Source organism: Schistocerca gregaria, chromosome X, assembly GCF_023897955.1.
Source record: "Schistocerca gregaria isolate iqSchGreg1 chromosome X, iqSchGreg1.2, whole genome shotgun sequence".
Classification (NCBI taxonomy): domain Eukaryota; kingdom Metazoa; phylum Arthropoda; class Insecta; order Orthoptera; family Acrididae; genus Schistocerca; species Schistocerca gregaria.
This window is the reverse complement of record NC_064931.1, coordinates 645832628-645856293: the sequence shown is the minus strand read 5'-3', so window position 1 is coordinate 645856293 and position 23666 is coordinate 645832628. Positions and strand designations below refer to the sequence as shown.

The following is a 23666-nucleotide window of genomic DNA, read 5'->3' as shown; positions in this document are numbered from 1 at the left end:
GCTGATTTCCTGTTGATGTCCTATAAAAAGGTGCAAGTTGGAGCAGGAAGTGGTTAGTTTCTTTGATGTGAGATGCTAGATTCTGATCAATTGCTTGGAGGTGTTAATCGAAAAGAGTGGCAGTTGAATGACAAGGAGGTGCTCCTCTGTGACTGAATCATGGGGATGGTGAGAGGATTAGAGGTGGTCAAGGATATGGTGAGGGAAATCTGTTTGCAGGCTTGCTTTGGGTGGTCTGCCTCTCTGCAAAGGGCCTCCCTCATGAGACCTCCAATACACTGAGTAAGGGTATTCCATAGCACTCTTCTAAGTTAAACGTTTTATGGGATATCTAGGAGAAACCTTCCTAGTCTTCCAAATCTCTTATCTGGTCCTGGTTCATTGCTGATATCTTCATAACCTGGACTCACGGTCAAGACACTCTGTCCTTGTTCCTTCTCAACCACAATACCTTTCCTCCATTGTACTTTACCTAGCCCTCATCAACCCAATTTGCCATCTTCCTGGACATTATCCACCACCTCTCTTATGCTTCAATCCAAACCAATTTCATATTAAACGCACTAACCTATGTTGTATACAAATTCTGTTGCAGTTACTGCACAGCTTTTTTTATCGGTAATGAAATAAACCAGCTGTCCATCAGAATGAATTGCCACCACAGAACAAAGATGACAATCCGTTGGTCCGACATGCAGATGAGCACAACAAGCTCGATATCAATGGCTACATCTCAATCTGGGTCACCTGGATCATTCCCTCCACCACTAGCGTCTCTAAACTACACAGTTGGGAGATAACTTTGCAATAAATACTTCTCTGATGAGCCCTCCTGACCTGAATCATGATTAACCCACTGCCCCCACATCCTCCACCCAACAGTTTCCCCTTCCTCTGTCCTATAACTACCTCCCAATACACGTCTTCACATCGCCTTCATCATGTGCCGCTCCCCACAGGATTGCCCTCTGTAGGGGTGCACAGGTGTGTGTGTGTGTGTGTGTGTTTATTTGCACTCTAGCTCGAGAAATAATTCATTTAGAAAGTTAGCAAGTTTTCTTCCTTTATTTGCGTGGGACTGTCTAAAACCCATTCTTTCTGTTTTTTATTGAATGCTCCCCATTGCTCCTAAAGTATTTACATTCTACTACATCTTTCCTACTGTGACTGTAGATGTCTTCTTTCACGTGGACACCTTGCCTAAAATAAATCTGAATATGTGTTGTGTGCTGCTACGTGTTTGAAAAATTATTTTCGTAATGCTGATAAAAACCATTTTTAAGGCAAGCCAGAACACTCTTAATTTTTTTCAAAAGGCAGTACTCTAACAAAATTTTGAAGCTGTTGCATTACATAAAAGCGTCTGAGATTGGTTATCTTTCTGGTGGAAACATAGAATATATTCTTTTTATGGCTTCATATATGTGAACAACCAACAACTGCACATAATGAAACACTCTACAAAAATATACAGGTAGCAGCACATCAAACTTGCTCCACAAATTTGCGGAAATGTGCGGTTTTCACAGAAAGACTGTTAGTCAGGAGCACGTATTGTTAGCCAATCAACAGATTTAGTAATAATTAGAAAGCGAATTTTTTGAGCAAACATACTCTTTTATAAATAGAACAATATCTGTTAACATAAAACACATAAGCAAACTGTAAGCAAACATAACAACATGGTCTCTAGCGACTATGCACGTTGAGTGGCACAAACTAGTGTCAGTGTGGAAACTTTTCCAAATACGGTATCTCATAAACAACTCGCACAAGAATTCTGCGGCAAACACCACTGACATTCTAATATAGCCTACCTTTAGTTTGTTTGTGTCAATAGGCAACGTTCCATTTAAAATGGTTCCGTTTAGAAAAGTGTATGTTTGCACAAGAAATACACTTGCTAAGTACTATTAAAGTCTGTTGACTGGCTAAAAATACGAGCTCCTGACTACTAATCCATTCTGTGAAAACCGCACAGCAATAGCGCTTTCCATTTACGCAATATTTGCAGTGCAAATTTTAGGTGAATCACTCTCTACGTGTCAAGTACGTATTCTCTCCATTATCTACAAGGATACTGTGTAAGTGACTGTATAAGGAATCTTAGTAATAATATGATTTATGTGTACATTATCTTCAAAGCTGCAGATGTTCTATCAACATTTAATAATGACCTAGTACTCCCTTTTTATTCCGCTGGTTCAGCAGGATGCTTTTATGAACAAAACTACACACATATCACCCAAATAGAACTCAAACATCTCCATTACTTGGATTTTATACGTTAAATAAAGGAGTTACGAAAGTTCTGGAAACGATTAGATTGGCTTCATAAGATGATTATGAGATTAGTCACTCAAACTAAATTTCTATTCATGTAAGTAATTATCAACCTAAAACATGACTATGGCGTGATGTTTCTTGAAATAAAGGCTATATGTGTTAATTCAGAGTAAAACGAAATCACTATGAACCCAGTCATATCATATATACTCCTATTTATTATTTAGGTACATATCAACCTTCTGAAGAAACTCCATCACCAGCAGAGAAGCCTTTAGAATAATGAAGAGAGTTTTCAGAGCTATTTGGAATGTAAGGAAATTTCAGTAAATCACATTACAGTTCATTCAATAAGAATGGAGAGTATGCTGAACCTTTATAGCTATGGATCTACTATTTGCAAATGACTACCTTTTAAATAGTACTAGGGAACTTACAGAAAATAAATATGTCCATGGCAACAATCAAAGAATCAATATATATTATCAAATATTTCAATTCTAAACAGCATCATGTCAAATAAGAGTTTTACACAGTGCAGTTATGATATTCCGTAAGTTATGTAATTGTATAAAACACTGAAGAAATAATTCTCTTTAAAAATAAACTGAAAATGTTACTATTAGATCACTTCTTTTATTTAGTAAGAGTTTCTTGAACTTTTGCTTGTAGCATTTGTAATTCAAGCTTATATTCTGCAGATTGGCTACTGTAAATCTGTAATTTAATGTTAACAAACTGAAATTTGAATTGCCTGTAGTTACCTCCAGAACCCCTCCCCCCCCTCCCCCCGAAACCTGTCTTTGTGTTTCTTAAAATTGTCTTACCCTGTACGAAATGTATTAATAAACTATGTTACAGATCAAATTCGCTGAATAAATGATGCTGCAGGGGAAGCTGTGTAATATAGTTCTGTGGCCATACAAAATTCTTTGTTCAAAGCATAATTTGGTTTCAAGAAGGCACTATTTGTGAATTCCATGTGAAATTCATCCACAAGGAACTGAATTTAACATATCAATTGTGTTGGAGAGGAATTGTGCATGTTGTCACACTGAATATAGTGGTTTGGCATGACACATGACTGGAACATCCTCAGGCCTTGTATTGGTAGCTGCTGTTAACTTCATGGATTTCAACTGATATCTACCATAAAAAGTAGAGTGTAGTCATGTATCAACCTTATCAGCTACAGAAATAATTACTTATAAATAATTGGACAACTATTCCTTCTCACAAATGGCATATCAGAAATATTTATAATGACTTGTTAAATATAGGTTATGGATTTGTGGTTTTAACAAAATAGACTTCAGATTTTTCGTAAGTATTTCTGCAAACATCTTTTGGAGTTCTCAGTCAACTTCTGTGTCCCCTACAGCTGAAATATTCAAATTAAATGTAAATTGTACCCTGAATAGGAAAAGTGCCATTGTGACCTCACTGAGTATTTTCTGGAAAGTAGCTTGCAATTTCATTCATTAAAATCACTATGTTACTATTAATGATTTAATGAGGTAGGTAACTGTATCCATATTTCTGAAGAATTTTAACTTTTACTTCAGGAAAATGTGTAGTGTATCTGCAAAAAGTAATAATGCTAGTTTTTGAAACAAGAAAATTATTTTAGTGTAGTCAAATATCTGACTGTAATTTTAATTTCACAAATATGCTTATGATAATCGAATTTACAAAAGAATGCATGGTCAAACTAATATGATGGGAACTCTGATACCTATTCAATCACAATTCTGCAATATCATTGTATTTAGACAACAATCAGCTGCATGTGAGAAGGGAATTTTACATAGATTTGCATTTTTTAGTACACTCAGCATAATCAAGATTCAATATTTTCCAAATTTTAATTTTAAGGTAGTTAACAACTGTGAGAATTCCAGCATTACTTTTTGGTGTCTACTGAGAGAGATTAAATTACTTTTTATGCTGGATATATATATAACAACTCCTTTGTGCATTGTACATTGTCACTTACAATCACTCATTAGTCTTGATGTTCCCATCATGTGGGCTCATATACTTTACATTCATTTAAGAGGGTAAAGCTGCCCATAAGTACTGCTTGATACAACAGTGCTATGTTTTGGAGGTGAATAATACACCCAAGTCTCCCATTATAATTTACTCACACATACAAAAATAACATTAACATACAAAAAGAACTAAAGTTCAGTAGAAAATAAAATAAATTATATAAAAAATTAAATACTGTCCTGTGCAACCACACATAATTTACGAAAGTACACATATCACAATGACAGTTATGTTTGTCTGTCTTGTCCTGTTTGACATGTCATATATTTGTGTATTATTTTAGTGGACATTTGTTGTGTGCAGTTTATTTTATGGCACATCTCCACTAAAGTATCACAGCTGTAAGCCACACTCACATTCTCCATTCAGAAACCCTTTAGTTGTGTCTGCAGATTAAACAGTTTTCTGAGTCCACATAAAGTCACAGTTTCATTATAAATCACAGATCCACTAGCAACAACACAAACAACTGCACTTTAGAACTGCAATATTTGATTGATCCATTCCCTGAACTCTGATATACGTGTGTAAACACCTGGTTGATTGGGCTCTGCACATCCAATTCCCCAAGAAATAACACCAGCCAGCAGCCATCTCTTATCTTCTCGTTGAATCACCATTGGGCCACCTGAATCACCCTGAAACACACAATTCATTGTTCAGTCTGAGTTTCAAAGCCACTACCATGGCACCCTGTAAAAAACTACTTTCGAAATGACTCTTAGGCAGGAGCATTGCAGGCACATAGCAGAGTGCCCCACACAAAACAAATTTGTTATTAGATTTATAGCTATTCTACGTACAAAGCAGGAACAACACACAGTTTGTTCACTAAGAATTACGCTATGTTTTCAGTTTGCTCTTATTCACCACAACAAATATCTAAGACGATATTTAGCAAATTTACAGAAATGCATATCCTGAAGAAAGCCACCTTTCAGTTATGCTGGAACATTTTCGTCATTTAATTTCTGTGAATATATTACTGAAGCATAGTGTTCAGAATAAAATATACAATCCTGGAAATTGAAATAAGAACACCGTGAATTCATTGTCCCAGGAAGGGGAAACTTTATTGACACATTCCTGGGGTCAGATACATCACATGATCACACTGACAGAACCACAGGCACATAGACACAGGCAACAGAGCATGCACAATGTCGGCACTAGTACAGTATATATCCACCTTTTGCAGCAATGCAGGCTGCTATTCTCCCATGGAGACGATCGTAGAGATGCTGAATGTAGTCCTGTGGAACGGCTTGCCATGCCATTTCCACCTGGCACCTCAGTTGGACCAGCGTTCGTGCTGGATGTGCAGACCGCGTGAGACGACGCTTCATCCAGTCCCAAACATGCTCAATGGGGGACAGATCCGGAGATCTTGCTGGCCAGGGTAGTTGACTTACACCTTCTACAGCACTTTGGGTGGCACGGTATACATGCGGACGTGCATTGTCCTGTTGGAACAGCAAGTTCCCTTGCCGATCTAGGAATGGTAGAACGATGGGTTCGATGACGGTTTGGATGTACCGTGCACTATTCAATGTCCCCTCGACGATCACCAGAGGTGTACGGCCAGTGTAGGAGATCCCTCCCCACACCATGATGCTGGGTGTTGGCCCTGTGTGCCTCGGTCGTATGCAGTCCTGATTGTGGCGCTCACCTGCACGGCGCCAAGCACACATACGACCATCATTGCCACCAAGGCAGAAGCGACTCTCATCGCCGAAGACGACACGTCTCCATTCGTCCCTCCATTCACGCCTGTCGCGACACCACTGGAGGCGGGCTGCACGATGTTGGGGCGTGAGCGGAAGACGGCCTAACGGTGTGCGGGACCGTAGCCCAGCTTCATGGAGACGGTTGCGAATGGTCCTCGCCGATACCCCAGGAGCAACAGTGTCCCTAATTTGCTGGGAAGTGGCGGTGCGGTCCCCTACGGCACTGCGTAGGATCCTACGGTCTTGGCGTGCATCAGTGTGTCGCTGCGGTCCGGTCCCAGGTCGACGGGCACGTGCAGCTTCCGCCGACCACTGGCGACAACATCGATGTACTGTGGAGACCTCACGCCCCACGTGTTGAGCAATTCGGCGGTACGTCCACCCGGCCTCCCGCATGCCCACTATACGCCCTCGCTCAAAGTCCGTCAACTGCACATACGGTTCACGTCCACGCTGTCGCGGCATGCTACCAGTGTTAAAGACTGCGATGGAGCTCCGTATGCCACGGCAAACTGGCTGACACTGACGGCGGCGGTGCACAAATGCTGCGCAGCTAGCGCCATTCGACGGCCAACACCGCGGTTCCTGGTGTGTCCGCTGTGCCATGCGTGCGATCATTGCTTGTACAGCCCTCTCGCAGTGTCCGGAGCAAGTATGGTGGGTCTGACACACCGGTGTCAATGTGTTCTTTTTTCCATTTCCAGGAGTGTATATTGTGTATTCCAGTAAACTGCACGATATTTAACCTCTGAGTGCGAAGCACTATAGGCTAAAAACACAAAATATTTGGGTCACTAATTGCTGAAGATATTTTGTCTGGCAAAGATCTAGTAAAGGGTGTCCTACTAATCATCAAGTGAACTCGCTGGCTTTACTAGAATGACAGGAAAAGAAACTGCACAATAAACTTAGTTTCGGTCCAGGCTATAGGTGATAAGGCAGCTGCTGGTTTGTCTCCTTGATAACATACAATGTTGTGTTACAACTTTGACGTAACCTGAGCACTGTCTAGTGGAGAAATAATAAAACGCTCGTGATATTAATATGGTGTTTAGTAACAAGCAGGTAGATAGATACTGCTAATGTGTCGTATTTTTTTGTTTCATAGTGCTGCTGTAAAAATCCACACATTACAACTCTCTGCCCAACTACATAATAATAAACGCAATGTCAATATTGCAAGTATAAGCATTCTATATATCCAAAATAAAGGCAATAAAAATAAACATCCTTGAAATACTGCAAATACAAAAACACTAATGAAAACAAACTGGGTCCACCCTAAACGCTGGCCAAGGTGGCCGAGCGGTTCTAGGCGCTACACTCTGGAACCGTGCGACCAAACGATCGCAGGTTCGAATCCTGCCTCGGGCATGGATGTGTGTGGTGTCCTTAGGTTAATTAGGTTTAAGTAGTTCTAAGTTCTAGGGGACTGATGACCTCAGAAGTTAAGTCCCATAGTGCTCAGAGCCATTTAAACCATTTGAACCACCCTAAATGACAAAAATGACAACTTACACACACACACACACACACACACACACACACACACACACAAACTGCCACCATCATTCTCCTCATATTTACCAAGAATTAGTTTGTTAGTTACTTGCATGTTCCCACGATCTAAATGAGTACTTGACTAACCTAACCCAAACCCAACAGATCCACCAAGAAATGAACAGTTTATACCTCATGTCAACTCGAGAGTATGTACATCTGTTTATATTGTTAAGAGCATATCTATGTGCATATATTGTTTAAAGCATAACCTCGGATTACTTAAACCATTACTTAGTTATAACATGTTATAGATGTAATCTTACCACCTACATATCTGTCATACCCAAACCCATGCTCTCCTTTTCTTATTCTTTTTAACCCACTTTCTCTCAACCCTGCTCTTCCCCACATAGATCTATACTCTCTCGTTTTCTCCCCACACTACCAACGTAACTTAATAATAAGAAATAAATTATGGTTTATTTATAAATTATACCACTGTTGGTAATACAACTTATAAGTTGCCCCATTACATAAACGTGTACAAACTACTAAACTACATAAACTTGACAGAAAAGATCCTATGACCACTGCAGATATTTTAAATTACATATTTTTTCATCTATGCAACGAAAGATTGATTCTATAATCAATCTTTGCTCCTTTGAATATTTGCAAAATGTGATGGTGCATGTGATGTATCATGAGAAGAGCATGTGACTTCTTAAGGTATTTTTATTTTTACTTTCACATTTTTATTTTCGTTCATCCTTTTACTCAAATGCCTCCAAAAACTTATATGTCATGTATTGAAATAGTGTTTTTTTTCTGTACTAGATAGAGACACAGGTTACACAAAAGTCGTAACAGAACACACATATGCCATATTAATCCATATAAATCCTCATGATGATAGAGCTTAACTCTATGAAACGAGTTGTTGAAATAAATAAAAAGTGAATGTCAACATTAAACTTGATGTTTCATTCGATATCAGTAACAGTCATGGGAAAGAATAAGTAAAAATTTTCGCACTTAAAGTTAATCTGACCTGTGAGACATTCACAGCTGTTTTCGAAGATAGAAAGGCCTCAGATAAACTTGCAATGGAGACTGAGCACACACACGTCAGTAGAAATTTCATGGAAAATAACATCATTCCAAATTATGTCAACATTGGCATCAAAACGGACACAAAAACTACTAAGAAAATATTGGAAAACATGTGGAAGCTATTGGGGAAGAACGAACTAAAACCACTTCACATAAAACACGAACGATCAATGCAAAGCTTAATAATGTGGAGCTGCTGTTGAGTAAGTTGCTTTGTTGTGTAGATTATGAATATATTGCTGAAACAGAAAGTACACTGAATCCATTCTGCATAAAATGAAGAACACACCTAGGAAAAAATAGTTATTTGTATCAGTCAACAGTTACCTCCCAAGCTGAATGAAAACAGCCGAAAGAAAGGTTCTTCACATCTTTTCTCAATAATATCACCATAATATTCATTGCTCAGGAAAGGATTAAAGCACAACATTCAAATTACATTGGAACAAAAGAAATGAGGGAAACTCATCATCAGTATTACACAGATTTCAGTCATCACCCTCGACAAGTGAAATGAGAGAGCTGTAACTTCCAACAAAATCAGAGAAATTATAGAGATTAAGTAGATCATAAGACCCCTCCCTGCTTGTAAGAAAAGGAAGAACCACTCACAAGTAACGTAAAGACTAAAATAAATGTAAATAATATAATAATAGTAAAGGCTATCAAGGGCAATACAAAGGTAATTATTAGCAGTACAATATACATAGAGAAAATTTTAGACTTCATCCAATGCAACAATGTAATAGAAATACCTAAGGACCCAACAGCCAGAATCCAAAAGGAGACTAAATACAATTCAAATGACTTAAACTTCCTACACGCCATGCAAGAAACAAAAACATTGTAGCAATAAATCCTCAGAGCACCCTCTGCACTTGTTGCAACCAAGAATGCACAAAAATGGAACCCCTACCAGAACTGTATGAACAATCCAACCTTCAAACTAAATAAAAAGCTCATGAAAATTCTTAAAGAAGTGTGCACATTTGACAATAAAAGAACTATTAGAAACACGAAATAGTTATGCAACGTGTCAACAACATAAAACTTCCAAATGGGGAAACTTTCCTCATTTTATATACAAAACCTACATTCCTGTATACCAGTAGACCCTACACTGTAGGTTATTGAGGCCAACTTAGAAGAATACAAAAAATCCCTTTCCACACACACACACACACACACACACACACACACACACACACACACACATACACACTCACATAAACATACACACACACACACACACACCACACGCACACACCACTGGACTAACAGACCTAATACAATTCACTCTCTGATATACCTATTTCAAATGCAACAATAAAGTATTCAAGCAAAGAAATGGCCTAGCAATTGGATAAAACATACCTGGGTTGCTAATTATAATATTTATAAACGCCTTGGAAGACAAAATTACAACCACTACACCCTCAAAAACTTTATTTACCAAGATGGGGGTGTAGGTGATACCAAAACTTTAATTAATGGCACAAAAATGATATTAGTGAGTTAAACCAATAGTTTAGCAACATCTATGAAAATATAAGCTTCACAGTTGATTAGCAAGTAGATGCTGGCATATACTTTCTAGAGTTGATGATAAGAATAATGTACTAGCACTAATTAGAAATTTATCAGGAACCTACCACATCACATTAACATTTGAGGTATGAGACATTCCTGGGGGTGGGGGGCGGGGGTGGCACAATAACTCTTGGTTCAGTGTGGGGCAGCGGTGAGGTGGGTGGACTGCTGGGGCCTGTTGTGGGGTTGTGAACCACTGAAGGCTACGACAGGCGAAGCCTCTCCATCGTTTCTAGGTCCCCGGTTTAATACCCACATGCACACACACACTAAAACTGTAACACCACTTTTCACTCCACAGCCACAAAAGTGCAGCATTCCAGTATATTGTGAACAGAGAAGTCCAACTATCACTCCCTGAAGTTACAAAATCACAGCAAAACACACACACACACACACACTAAAGATAACATCTTCTACACTATCCAATTCCTGGGTATTAGTTGATATTAGATTGCCAATGGCTCTAAATTCAAAGACCTAAATATATCTTTCACCACTGACAGTAAGACTGAGCAGAAATTACCTCATAGCAGCAACACAAGAAACTCACTATATCATACGAATGTATACAAAATTGAATGTTTGGAATGTGACTGTTTCTTCATGGTACACAGGCTGGTCACTTGAGATTAGATTAAAGGGACACATGACAATACTAAGAAACAAAACTACCGCACATCAGTAGTAGCCGGCCACCTGCATGAAGCTAACCTCCATGCTAAAAGCACAGGTCTCAGCGTTCTACATCTCCAACTTAAAGACAAAAAATTGGACACCCTTGAAACACTCAAAATATACAATAACAAAGAAAATAATCTTAGACAATCAAAAAGTGACACAAATGATCATGTAGGCAAGGTTATGTGTTGTCCAGGAATCAGACTTGCTTTTCAGAGTTGCCGCAGGGTCTAAGGTCCACTAAGGATCCTGTGAATGTTCTCCACACTTTGGTGGGCCTGCAGCGAAGCCTATGTTGGTGAAACCAGGAGACCTATTAGAGCTCGCGTTTCGGAGCATGAACGTTACGTGCGGCTGGGGCAGAAAAACGACTCAGGTGTAGCACGACACCTCCAGTATGTGGCTGTACTATGTGTTTTCAAGAACCTACTCGGTAGTGATGGGTGCAGCAGTTTAGCTGTTCTAGTATTTTACCATTACATGGCCCAGTACCCAAAATTATTTTATCCAGAAACGATATTATTTACAACAGTCACTTCTCAGACAATGCTATTAAATTTGTATGTCATGCATGCGCGCGCTTGCTTGCCATCACACACACACACACACACACACACACACACACACACACACACACACTGTCTCTCTCTCTCTCTCTCTCTCTCTCTCTCTCTCTCTCTCTCTATCTATCTAAGTTATTGTTTATGTATAAATTATGCCATTGTTGAAAATTATTACACTTTATGTTTCTAAAATGTCGTCCTCATTACTTAAATAGGTATTTAATACTAAGCTATGTATAACTGATAAGAAAGAATCTATGACGACTGGAAATATTTAAAGTTACATTTCTGTTCATCTACGTAACCAAAACTCTTTACAGTGAGTTCAGATTTGCTCTGAAATAGTGTTTGGTTTTGCTGTATGTTCTTTGCACGTATTAAATTCTAGACTACATCTTTGCTCCCTTCAGAATTTCCAAAGTGTGATGGTGTACTAGGTGTGTTCAAAAAACTTTCTACACTTCACTTTTACTTTTTGTGCGTGGTCTTCTTCGAAATACTCTACTCCATAATTGATACACCGCTCGCAACGCCGTTTCCACTTTCGGAAGCAGTCTTGGTACGCCTCTTGCTGGATCGTGCGAAGCGCCGTCTGTGGGTGTTCATCTCGTCTGTCGTCGTAAATCTTCGTCCTTTTAACGGGTTTTTCAACTTTGGAAAAAGAGTCCGCAGAGGCTAGGTCTGAGGCGCTTGGAGAATGAGGCAGCACAGTGATTTCGTTTTTTGCTCGATACTCACGCACCAACAGGGATGAATGTGCAGGAGCGTTATCGTGATGGAAGGGCCATGAATTGTCTCGTTACATTTCGGGCCATTTCCTTCTCATATTTTCATGCAGGTGTCGGAACACTTCGCGATAGTACCATCGATTAACAGTTTGTCCCTGTGGCACGAATTCGTGATGAACTAATGTTTCAAAGACCAAGAAAACCTTCAGCATGGCTTTGACATTTGACCTGACCTGATGAGCTTTTGTTGTTCTTGGAGAACCTTCCCCGACCCATTGTGAAGACTGAAGCTTGGTCTCATTGGTCTCAACATCATAATTGTAGAACCACGTCACATCACAAGTTATGATTCTCCTAATGAACATCTCGTTCTCATTTGGGCCATCCAAAAGCTTTTCAAACAATGCGAGGAGAATGTCATCCTGGTCTTGACTCATGAGCCGTGGGTCAAACTGGCGGCAAAATGATGCATTCCAAGATGTTGTGTGTCAGGATTTCATGACATTATCCAACCAAAATGTTACATTCTTCCACAATCCGTGGGACACTCAGTCTTCTACTGGCGCGCACAATTTCGTTTCTGACGTGAGCGTCGTCAATAGACGTCGAGGGGTGTTCGGAACGAGGGTCATCCGTAACTTCCGTTCAGCCATTTTTAAACCGTGTGAACCATCCTTAACATCGAGTGCAGCTTAAGCGCCTGTCACCGTAGGCTTCCTGCAGCCTTAGGCGTGTTTCTGTAAAGGTTTCCTTGAGTTACACGAAAATTTAATGTAGATACGTTGCACCTTTAACTCTGCCATCTCGAAATTAGCAAACTGTGCGACACATCGTTCTACGCAATACAGCAATGAACAATTACTAACAGACATACAACAATGAAACTTCCGGCAGTTACACATTAAAATAAATACAGTGAAAAATGATACGTCGTGTGGCTAGGGACTCCCATCGGGTAGACTGTTCGCCCCGCGCGAGTCTTTTGAGGTGACGCCACTTTGGCGACTTGCGTGTCGATGAGGATGAGATGATGATGATTAGGACAACACAACACCCAGTCTCTGAGCGAAGAAAATCTCTGACCCAGCCGGGAAACGAACCTTGGCCCCTTGGCATGACATTCAATCGACCTGACCACTCAGCTACCGGGGCGGACATTAAATACAGTCATGTGCATGTATGACAAGTACATTTCGCTCCAACACATCAGTGGCGGCAAATTACGAATGTTCCAGAACTTTTTGAATAGACCTCGTATATGATGTTCCACGATACGACAAGGAGTCTGTACTCAGCACAGATATTTTATTTGTACTTTCAAATTTTAATTTGTTCTTTCCCCAAAATGCCTCTAAAAACTACGAGCCATGTACTAAAATAGTGTGTTTTTCTCTACTAGAGAGAATGCACAGATAATCTCAAAGTCATAGTACAATAAACACCTGCCATATTAATCCGCTTGAGGACGGAGGCTTAAATCTACGAAACAAGTAGTTGAAATAAATAAAAGGTGACTGGTATCAATAAATTCGTTGTTTCATTTGATATCAACAACTGTCATGGCAAAGGCTAACCAAAAATGTTCATATTTGTCTTAAGACAGTACCAGTTCAACTAAGAATCAGCACTCCATAGTAGGACCAAAACAAATCATAACTGCATGGCTTAATGCAGAAAGTATTGTAAGACAACTTTCTGTAATATCAGTGTCAAGTGTGTGGGCAACTTGAGTTCTTGATACTACTATTATTTATTTTGTGGTCGTTTTTGGAGGGATTTTCCAATTTTGTTTTTGTTTAGAACTGTGTATTATTATTTTGAGAACTTCATTAATTACTTGTTTTAGATGGACATGTGTGCCATGATGTCTTGTGATCTTGCTATATCTAACTCAGTCTGGCATCCTCTTCAGGAAATGTGTTACTAATTGATTATGTTACCTTCTACATCTACATCTACATTTATACTCCTCAAGCCACCCAACGGTGTGTGGCGGAGGGCACTTTACGTGCCACTGTCATTAGCTCCCTTTCGTGTCCAAGTCGCGTATGGTTCGCGGGAAGAACGACTGCCTAATAGCCTCCGTGCGCGCTCGAATCTCTCTAATTTTACGTTCGTGATCTCCTCGGGAGGTATAAGTAGGGGGAAGAAATATATTCGATTCCTCATCCAGAAACACACCCTCTCGAAACCTGGACAGCAAGCTACACCACGATGCAGAATGCCTCTCTCGCAGAGTCTACCACTCGAGTTTGCTAAACATCTCCATAACATTATCACGCTTACCAAATAACCCTGTGACGAAACGCACCGCTCTTCTTTGGATCTTCTCTCTCTCCTCTGTCAACCCGACCTGGTACGGATCCCACACTGGTGAGCAATATTCAAGTATAGGTCGAACGAGTGTTTTGTAACCCACCTCCTATGTTGATGGACTACATTTCCTAAGGACTCTCCCAATGAATATCAACCTGGTACCTGCCTTACCAACAACTAATTTTATATGATCATTCCACTTCAAATCGTTCCGCATGCATGTTGAGGGCAACAGATTGCGTTCTGTTATTAGAGAAGTCTTCGAGTCACTCACATATCTGTGAACTTATTCCATATGCTCGTCTCTTAGTTAACAGCCTGCAATGGGGCACCGTGCCAAATGCTTTCCGGAAATATAGAGATACGGAATATCCTTGCCCTTCATCCATAGTTCTCAGTATATCATGTGAGAAAAGGGCAAGCTGACTTTCGCACGAGCGATGCTTTATAAAACCATGCTGATTCGTGGACATAAGCTTCTCAGTCTAAAGAAAGTGTATTATACTCCAACTGAGAATACGTTCAAGGATTATGCAGCAAACAGAAGTTAGGGGTATTGGTCTGTAATTTTGCGACTCCCTTCTTTTACCCCTCTTATATACCGGGGTCACCTGAGATTTTTTCTAATCTCCTGGGACTTTGTCCTAGACTAGGGATTCACGATACATCTACATCTACATGACTACTCTGCAATTCACATTTAAGTGCTTGGCAGAGGGTTCATCGAACCACAATCATACTATCTCTCTACATCTCTTCGGGATACATAGCTATTTAGCATAAGACTATTGACCAAAACATAACACAGACTAAGATTTCGAGAAACCTATGAAAATTGTAACACTGCTAAGAGTAAATTGCAAAGCTATGGAAAAGTAATACTTCTCTGGCTTACGAATTAGTTATTACAGCTTTTTGCACCATTATCATGTAAGATTGTTTATATTTCTAAACAGGGTTTAGAAGTAGTAATAAGAAAATCTCTCATTAACTATACTTACCTCGCATGAATCAGACCCTCCTTTCTGCCAACCAGCACATATGAAAATTTCAGGTATGTGTTCTATATATCCTGCTGACCGATACATGTATTCACATAGAGTGTTGTTGATAACAGGTACCGAAACTTCCTGTAGTACACTTGGCAGTGGTCCATCTGAAAATGAATGCCAAGAAATGAGCAATTATAATTACCGTAATTATCGAACAAAATTATATATGAAATTAGTGCTAAATTATTGTGGCTTATATTATCTACAAATTACTGTCATAAAATTCAGACTTTATCATAAGAACTTTAAGTAAAGCAAAAAGAGAAAGAGTAGCCCAACCAAGGGAAACATTCGACCTGTCAAGGAAAAGAGAAAAATTATTTGTATGGTATAAAGTGACTGCAAAAGCGTACATGGTATGATGCCAAGAACACTCGATGTGGTATCAGGAAAGCTGTCTGAAGCTGGTACTGAAATCTTAAATTGTGACTGGAATACGTACCACAATTATAGGCTGGGATGGGGATGAAGTATTTGATATTGCGCAAAACTTTAGAATATCAAATGACATTATTACAGATTCAGAATGTGAAATAATCTTCGTGAAGCTAAGTGGGGACGAAAAATGGTAATCGGGTGTTTTTATAGACCATCTGCCACTTGAACTGCACCGGTACAACGTTTCAGAGAACACTTGCACTATATGGAAAGCAAATTTTCTAATCTTGCTATGGAAAGATTTCAGTTTTCAGATAGAAACTTCAGATACTCACTCGATTACAATAAAAGCCAGGGACAGGTATTTGGACGACATTGTTCTAAGCACTTTCTACAAAAATTGTTTTGTGCTTAGAGAGCTTATTTAGAAGAGAAACGCTTCTATTTTTAACTATACAATGGCCATCGAGTATTTTAATTAAAATTTTAATTAAATTCAGAAACTCTTTAAGCACATTAGAAAACAGAATATGAAATATTTTGAATCGAGCTCTGTCCTGCTTTTGAATCTCTCATCATTGCTTTACAATATCCAAAGCCAGAACCAAACGTGCTTGGGTACAATTTTTGTGTGCTTTGGTGTAATTTTCTTTGATTCGTCGTAAATTAAATATACAGAGGAATATAATACAGTGCATCACCAGAATGTATTATTTTCCTTCTTTTTGGGAGAAAAAGATACATTAGGAACTAGAGCAATTTACATTGTAAAATTGCACTCAAGATGCAGTTCTAACTCTACTAATCTAATTCATTATTCCATGCATTTTACCAAGAATTAAATACCTGGGATTCTTGACTAGCATCACTTTTGTGTAGACACAGTGTAGGAATAGGAGGAGTTGGACACAAAGTCAAAAATATTGAAACAAGTAATTTTTTTGTAGATTAGAACATTGAATCATGTGCTTGTAAGTTGTTACTGCACAGTACTTCTCTTGTAATTGTAACAGTCTATACATTCCCCCTAAGAACCTGCTAAATTCCTTGTTGGTCTACCTCTCAGACAAGAAGAAACAGACGGTAGTAGATTTCATTATAGATTTGTTAAAAGATTTTGGTAGGAAAAGTGAACTGGACTACTTATTAGCCCCTTTCAATCTGACTTCCAAGATAGCAGTACCGTGACTGACAAAATTATTCGAGGAAGGGCTGAGGCTGAAACAATCAGCATGCACTCAGTTCATAATACTGTTGGATCATGTTGCAGAATTAATGGAACTGAACAATGTAACAACTTACAGCTGTGAGGAATGTTCATACAAAGCTTCGAGGATTTGTAATGACACTAGGATACAATATTTTAAGACTAAGTTAAAAGAGGCTATTAGGATGAAGTATATATGGATAAAGATACTGATGTGTAGTTCAGTGTATTCCATAGTAAGTCTGCGTCAATATTTAAATGTTAACTAATAAAATATCTCTAGTTGATGTTCTTTGTGATCTTTCCAAGGCGTTTGATTGTGTTGGTCGTGTTAATTTCTTAGAAAAACTTAAATTTTATGAAATTGATGGCTTTAAAAAAACCTGGTGTGAATCATACTTAACAAACAGAATGCAAAAAAATTTTGATGAATAATTCAAAGAAAATTGGATGAAAAGAAAAGACTGGAAAAAATAACGAAGGGATTCCCATACAGTTCAATTTGGGATCTCCTCCCATTCCTTATCTATGAAAATCACCTTTCACTTAATATCAATCAAGCAGAATCGTTATTTTTTGCAGACAATCTCAGTTTTGTGATAGATCTCTTAAAGTAACAGAAAAAATTGTTAATGGCGTTTTTCAAAATATTATTATTAAATGGTTCTCCAAAAATGGTCTCACCCTAAATTTTAAGAAAGTATACTGTGTTCGGTTCTGTAAACAAACAGAGTCATGTCAACAATTGATGTAGTACTTCAAGAGGTGTCAGTAAATGTGGTAGAATGCTGCAAAATTTTCGGTGTACATATTGATGTGAACTTGAAGTGAAGAAGCATATTAAAGAATTAATTTTACCTACTTTTTTTCTTCGTATAATTGCTCGTCTCGGGAATGAACGAATCAACCTGTAAATATTATGCGTACTTCCACTCAGTAATTTTTATGTGACAGTATTATGGAATGTCCCATAACTTAGGAAAAAATTACTGATAGCACAAAATCTGGAGCTAAGAATGATCTGCGGTGTGCACATGCAGTTATCTTGCAAGGTCCTCTTCAAGGTGTTAGGAGTTTCATAACATATAGCTATATTCGCTGGTGAAAGTCGTCATAAGTAGTTCAGAACAATTTGAGAAGAATGGTGAAGGTCATACTAAGAACACTAGGAGGGAAAAAAATGGGCTTTTTACCCATTATCAAAGCTGTCAATGCCACAGAAAGGAGTTCAGTATGCATCAACAAAAATCTTTAATGATTTGTCTAATAACATAAAATGTCTGATATGTACCAAAGCAAATATAAACTCGAATCATTTCTTGCAGACAGCTACTTCGGTTCAATAGAAGAATTTTTATTTGAGAATTGGTAGCCTGTATGAAAAATCCTAATTTTTAAGTGTAATTGCATGAGCAGGACTGAAAAATAATATGTTCATCAATGCTAAAACTAATCATGTGTACATATTCTGCAAATTGACTCGTTCCACATCATTTCGATAAAAATGAAAATGTTAAAATGATCTATGGAATATGTAACTAACAAACTAACGAGCATTGCCTTGCTGATCTGCAGCATTATTTGAAGTTGACTCTGTTGCTCTGTTATTGACATATGCTGTCAATGTCTAGATTCCTTCCAAGAGTAAAAGTGCTAGTTTCGGCAGTCATATGTGACATATTTAGTTAGCAAAAGCTTCATACTCATTGTGTATGCCATAACTATATTGTCTAGCAGGAGTATTTTGAGTCATCGTTTGTGTTCTACATAAATAATAACTTCGCGTGCAGAAGTGGACGATTCCATGTAAGCCATCAAATTCTGCTGTGTCACTTAGATACAAGCTGAATTGGTTATACGAAAATGATATCAATAAGAGAAAAAATAGTGTTTGTTATTCGTAAACTCATTTGTATTTACTTTTATTTAAAACATGATGTTAATATATTATTAATAGTAATAGTTCCTTGATATTAACCGTGAATAACAGTTTTATACTACAGCAGTGAGACGAAATAATTTACTGCAGGTACATATGCAACACTAAGCACAATAGTCTGTCTCTCCACCTTAGAGTGCAGGATGGCATGGTGTTTATATAACACATACGAGCTATTTAGCCTACATTGGATATAGATATGGCCTTACATATCTCAGAGCTAGATGACAATGCAGTATTAACTTGGTATCTTTTCTGATGTATGACAGAAGGTACATTTTTTTACCAAAGTCATTTCCCGATGTGCTGTAGACTTAAAACCTTAAAATAGCGCAGAATTTGATGAAAACGCAACAATAACTTGCTTTCTTGTCTGGTGTGTGGTGGAAGGAACTTTGTTCACCACCGCCATTTCCCCCTTTTCCTGTTCCAGTCGCGAACTGCTCATGGTAAGAACGATTGCTGGTAAGCATCCCTGTGAGCTCGAATCTCTCTAACTTTTAGCTTCACTGTCTTTTCACGAGATATTTGTAGGAGGAAGCACTATATTGATTGAGTCAAATGAAGGGGAACTGAAACAAACCTGAAATTTGCCAGATGGCTCTGTTGTAATCTCATGAAAATGCTTGAAATCGACTGGAAAATTTCACACACACACACACACACAAGACCAAAATACAGTAAACAGTTATTTAAAGAAAAATGAATTTTTTGATATACAACGTTTTTAAATCGGACTAAAAGTTATAAAATAATTTCTCCTAGCCCCGTATAGATTCCTAACTGCTTGCAGATACTCCATAAAATTTGTGATTGTGAATTTTTAATAGTTATGACAGTACTTGTAAGGTTTAAAACGATAAACGTTGGGCGACTGCAATATTTAATTGATGCGAGAACATTTCACCTCCTGTGCGTGCGTTACACATTTATCGTTTTAAATCTTACAAATATTTTCATAGCTATTAAAAATTCACAATCATAAATTTTCAGGACTATCTGTATGTGGCTAGGAATCTGTAAGGGGGTAGCATAAATAATTTTATACTTTTTAGTTTTATTTATAAACGTAGTATATTAAAATTCATTTTTATTTAAATAATTATTACATTTTGTTGCCGGACTAGTATCGTGCACACGCCGATCTTCAGTGGTATCTGCTCACAGAAAACAATGAAATGACAAAACAAGAAGTGTACTGTGCTGAGTAGCTTAAGTCAGTGTGAACAAATGGACGGCGATAAGCTTCGAGGCGTTGCAGATGGTGTCTTGAGGAAGAAACTGAGTGTAGGAACACATGTCATTCAGCGCTGCAAGAGGATGTCGAATTTACAGCTGGTAACTCGTGTCGCTAGGCCACCATTCCGACAGCAGAGGCGAGTATCTACGCCGATTGACATAGGCGATGTTGTCAGAGTGGTCAATGCGTTCGACGTAAAACCTAAGTTGGCGGCCGAAGAGGTGGCTTATTAGCAGCAGCTGGCTCCGCCAAATTATACGTACTGGAACGTCTCTGAATGATATTTCCGGACATGGTTTCCTACCGTCAATATTTTGCTCGTAACACCCTCTACAATCCCTATAAACCTGCACTGTTTTGTTACGGCTCGTGTACTAAAATGTCATGTCTTCAGCATTTCTAGTTGTAGAGCACCACATATAGTAGTCAAGAAAACAAGTGTCAGTATTGTGTTGTTGATCCTCAACACGCAACAAACTGGAGTAGGAGACAAGATGCCAGTGACAAACAAGACTAGTTGCTGCTCTCATGTATGAAATGTAAATTTTATAGAAAAGACTAGATATTCGCTGACTGGGAACGATATCTAAACCTCACAACGAACAGACGATGCGAAGAGCAAAGTCTAGATGAGCACAAAGACTCATAACAGCGAAAGTCATTTCCATAGATTGTAGGGATAATTTTCCGACAGCACATATACCTACAGAAGGAAATGTGAAATTGTTCAAAACAAATGCCATTAATTAAATTATAGATATATGTGAATGTTTTAGTAAAAAAGACAAAATTTTATTTCAACATTACATCTTTATTCCTAAATATAACATACAGTTGCTCAGAATACAGTATTAATTGTGTCACGACTTCATTTTTCCTCATATCGCTGAACTTTTAAGTAAGTGTGTTACAGTTTGAACTAATTACTTTACTTAGAGGATTTTGCGTTAAATATAAGTATTGTGACCTTCTTTTCTAGCACGGTTCCATCAGAAATACGCGCAAATAAATGTGTAAGACTTTTGTTTAATTACCTTGATTAATGCAGTTTGTTTTTCTTTAGTCTTATTTTGTTTCAATGAGGACACACCTATAATTATGTGAATTTTAAGAAAATTAGAAAAATAAATTTTAAGAGGTGATAAATATTTTTCTATGTATTTATAAAACAAAACTTATAAAAATATGTAATAGAGGTATAAGTGTGTGTCATAAAGAAACACTAGATCAGCTCAACTTTTTGACACATGAATTTATCTCTAATGGCCATATCATGTTGTCCTGAGGGGGCGAGTAACTTTGTGATGATTAATACATCATACTTTGAATACTTCATTGAATATAAAAACTCCATTACCATAAAAATTGAAGAATAAAGGTTATAAAATTCCATATACGTTGAAATTATATGTTGCAGTACATATTTGTATAAGAGTATGTTACTAATAGTGTTAAAATTGTCACTAAGTTGCCCACTTTTACGGTATGCCACCTCTATGATGAAGAAAGTCAGTTGTAGTCCAATAATGGCCTTATTAAGACATAAACCGTTTAAATAAATAAGTTTATGGTGGAGAGGTTCTACAATAGAGTCAGTTAGCAGTTAGCACTCACAATGATGTTGAAGTTTGATTTACATTTGGAAAGCTGTACTTTCAATTTGAGTTAAGATACAGACTTACACTGATGAGCCAAAACATTATGACCACCTATTTAGCAACGCGCTAGTCCACCCTTGTAACACAATACGGCAGCGATTCTGCGTGGAATAGATTCGACAAGTCCCTGGTAGATTCCCGGAGGTATGTGGGACCAGATAACGCAATTCCCGTAAATCACGGACCGGTGATTTGTGGATGCGGTGCTGACGCCCAATACGGTAGGTACCATTGGGTACATTTCAGGCGGGTTTGGGGGCGGAGACATCAACGTCAGTACACTATTATGCCTCTCAAGTCACTGTAGCATGATTCTGTAGTTGTGAGACGGACAGGTATCGTGCTGGAAGATACCATGGACGTTCGGGAATACATTAAAAAAATGGCTCTGAGCACTATGGGACTTAACTTCTGACGTCATCAGTCCCCTAGAACTTAGAACTACTTAAACTTAAGGACATCACACACATCCATGTCCGAGGCAGGAATCGAACCTGCGACAGTAGCGGTCGCGCAGTTAGAGACTCTAGCGCCTAGAACCGCTCGGCCACCACGGCCGGCGGGAATACATCACCCATGAAAGGATTTAGGTGGTCCTGAATGATCCACAGCGCTCATAGTGTCTCCAGTTACTGCCTCAGGTCCCATGGGAGCCCAGGTTAATGGTCCACGAAGAATAATATTGCCCCTTAATAATGTGCATGTTTCGAGGAGCCGTTCGCCTCACGGATGATGACATATCCAGGCACGACCATTGATCTGGTGTAACAAGAAACATGATACATCAACCCAAACGACACGTTCCCAGTTATATAAGCTCCAATCGCAATGATACCGTGCCCGCTGCAATCGTAACTGACGATCATTTGGTCACCATGGGAACTGGTAGAAGTCGTTTGCTGCGAAGCCCCGTGTTCAACAATGTGCGCTGAATGGTGCTCCCGAAATACTGCTCCAGCATTGTACTCTCTCATCAGATCTGCCAGAGATCGCCGCCTATCCTACTGCATACAGCGGGGAAGCCTCCGACCTTCCTCTATGATCTATGATGAAACAAGGAAGTTTCAAAACTTCGTCGCCTGCTTGTGATTGAACCGATTTCAGTCACTTTTCACATATGCTCACGACACTATGTGATGAACAACAGACCAGCATCGCCTTGAAGAAGTGGTTGTCCCCAGCTGCCGGGCCATAACGATCAATTGTTTGCCAGAGTCACTTATGTCAATGGATTTCCCCATTTGCAACCTGTGTCGTAGCTAGAATAACCTCCATTCGTTTCTGCTCCGCTTATATACCGGGTGGTTATAACTGAAGTGCAGCTACTGACGGAGATGCACTCTGGCCTTAATTATCGTACGGCAGTGAAACTTGGTATATATGCTAATACATCAATGCGGATCCGATTCACTCTGGAAAAAAATTTCCAGTTTTGGTCACCAGGTGCAAACCTGGCGCTGTACATTGTTTGTATGACGGTATCACATACACAGTGTCATTTTACAAGCCATAACATGAGTGAACAGTATAAGTATCGAGAAGAGAGACCGTGCACTGCTAGTCAAACTGTTTTATGTGAACACCAACAATTACAGTGCTGCACTGAGAGAATATCGCGGACTGGAAGGTC

General features: G+C 38.8%; 1 protein-coding gene across 2 annotated transcripts in view; it reads right to left on the bottom strand.

The window, feature by feature from the left end:
* Positions 1-3907: 3907 nt before the first annotated feature.
* Positions 3908-23666, bottom strand: part of LOC126299143 (serine proteinase stubble-like) — a 204680-nt gene continuing 184921 nt past the window's right edge. For both annotated transcript variants that reach the window (XM_049990911.1, XM_049990910.1), the window contains exons 9-10: positions 15564-15718; positions 3908-4979 (exon numbers count right to left, since the gene is read on the bottom strand). In XM_049990911.1, the coding sequence (XP_049846868.1) occupies positions 4818-4979; positions 15564-15718 (317 nt within the window). In that variant the 3' untranslated portion in view covers positions 3908-4817. The remainder of the gene's footprint in view (positions 4980-15563; positions 15719-23666) is intronic.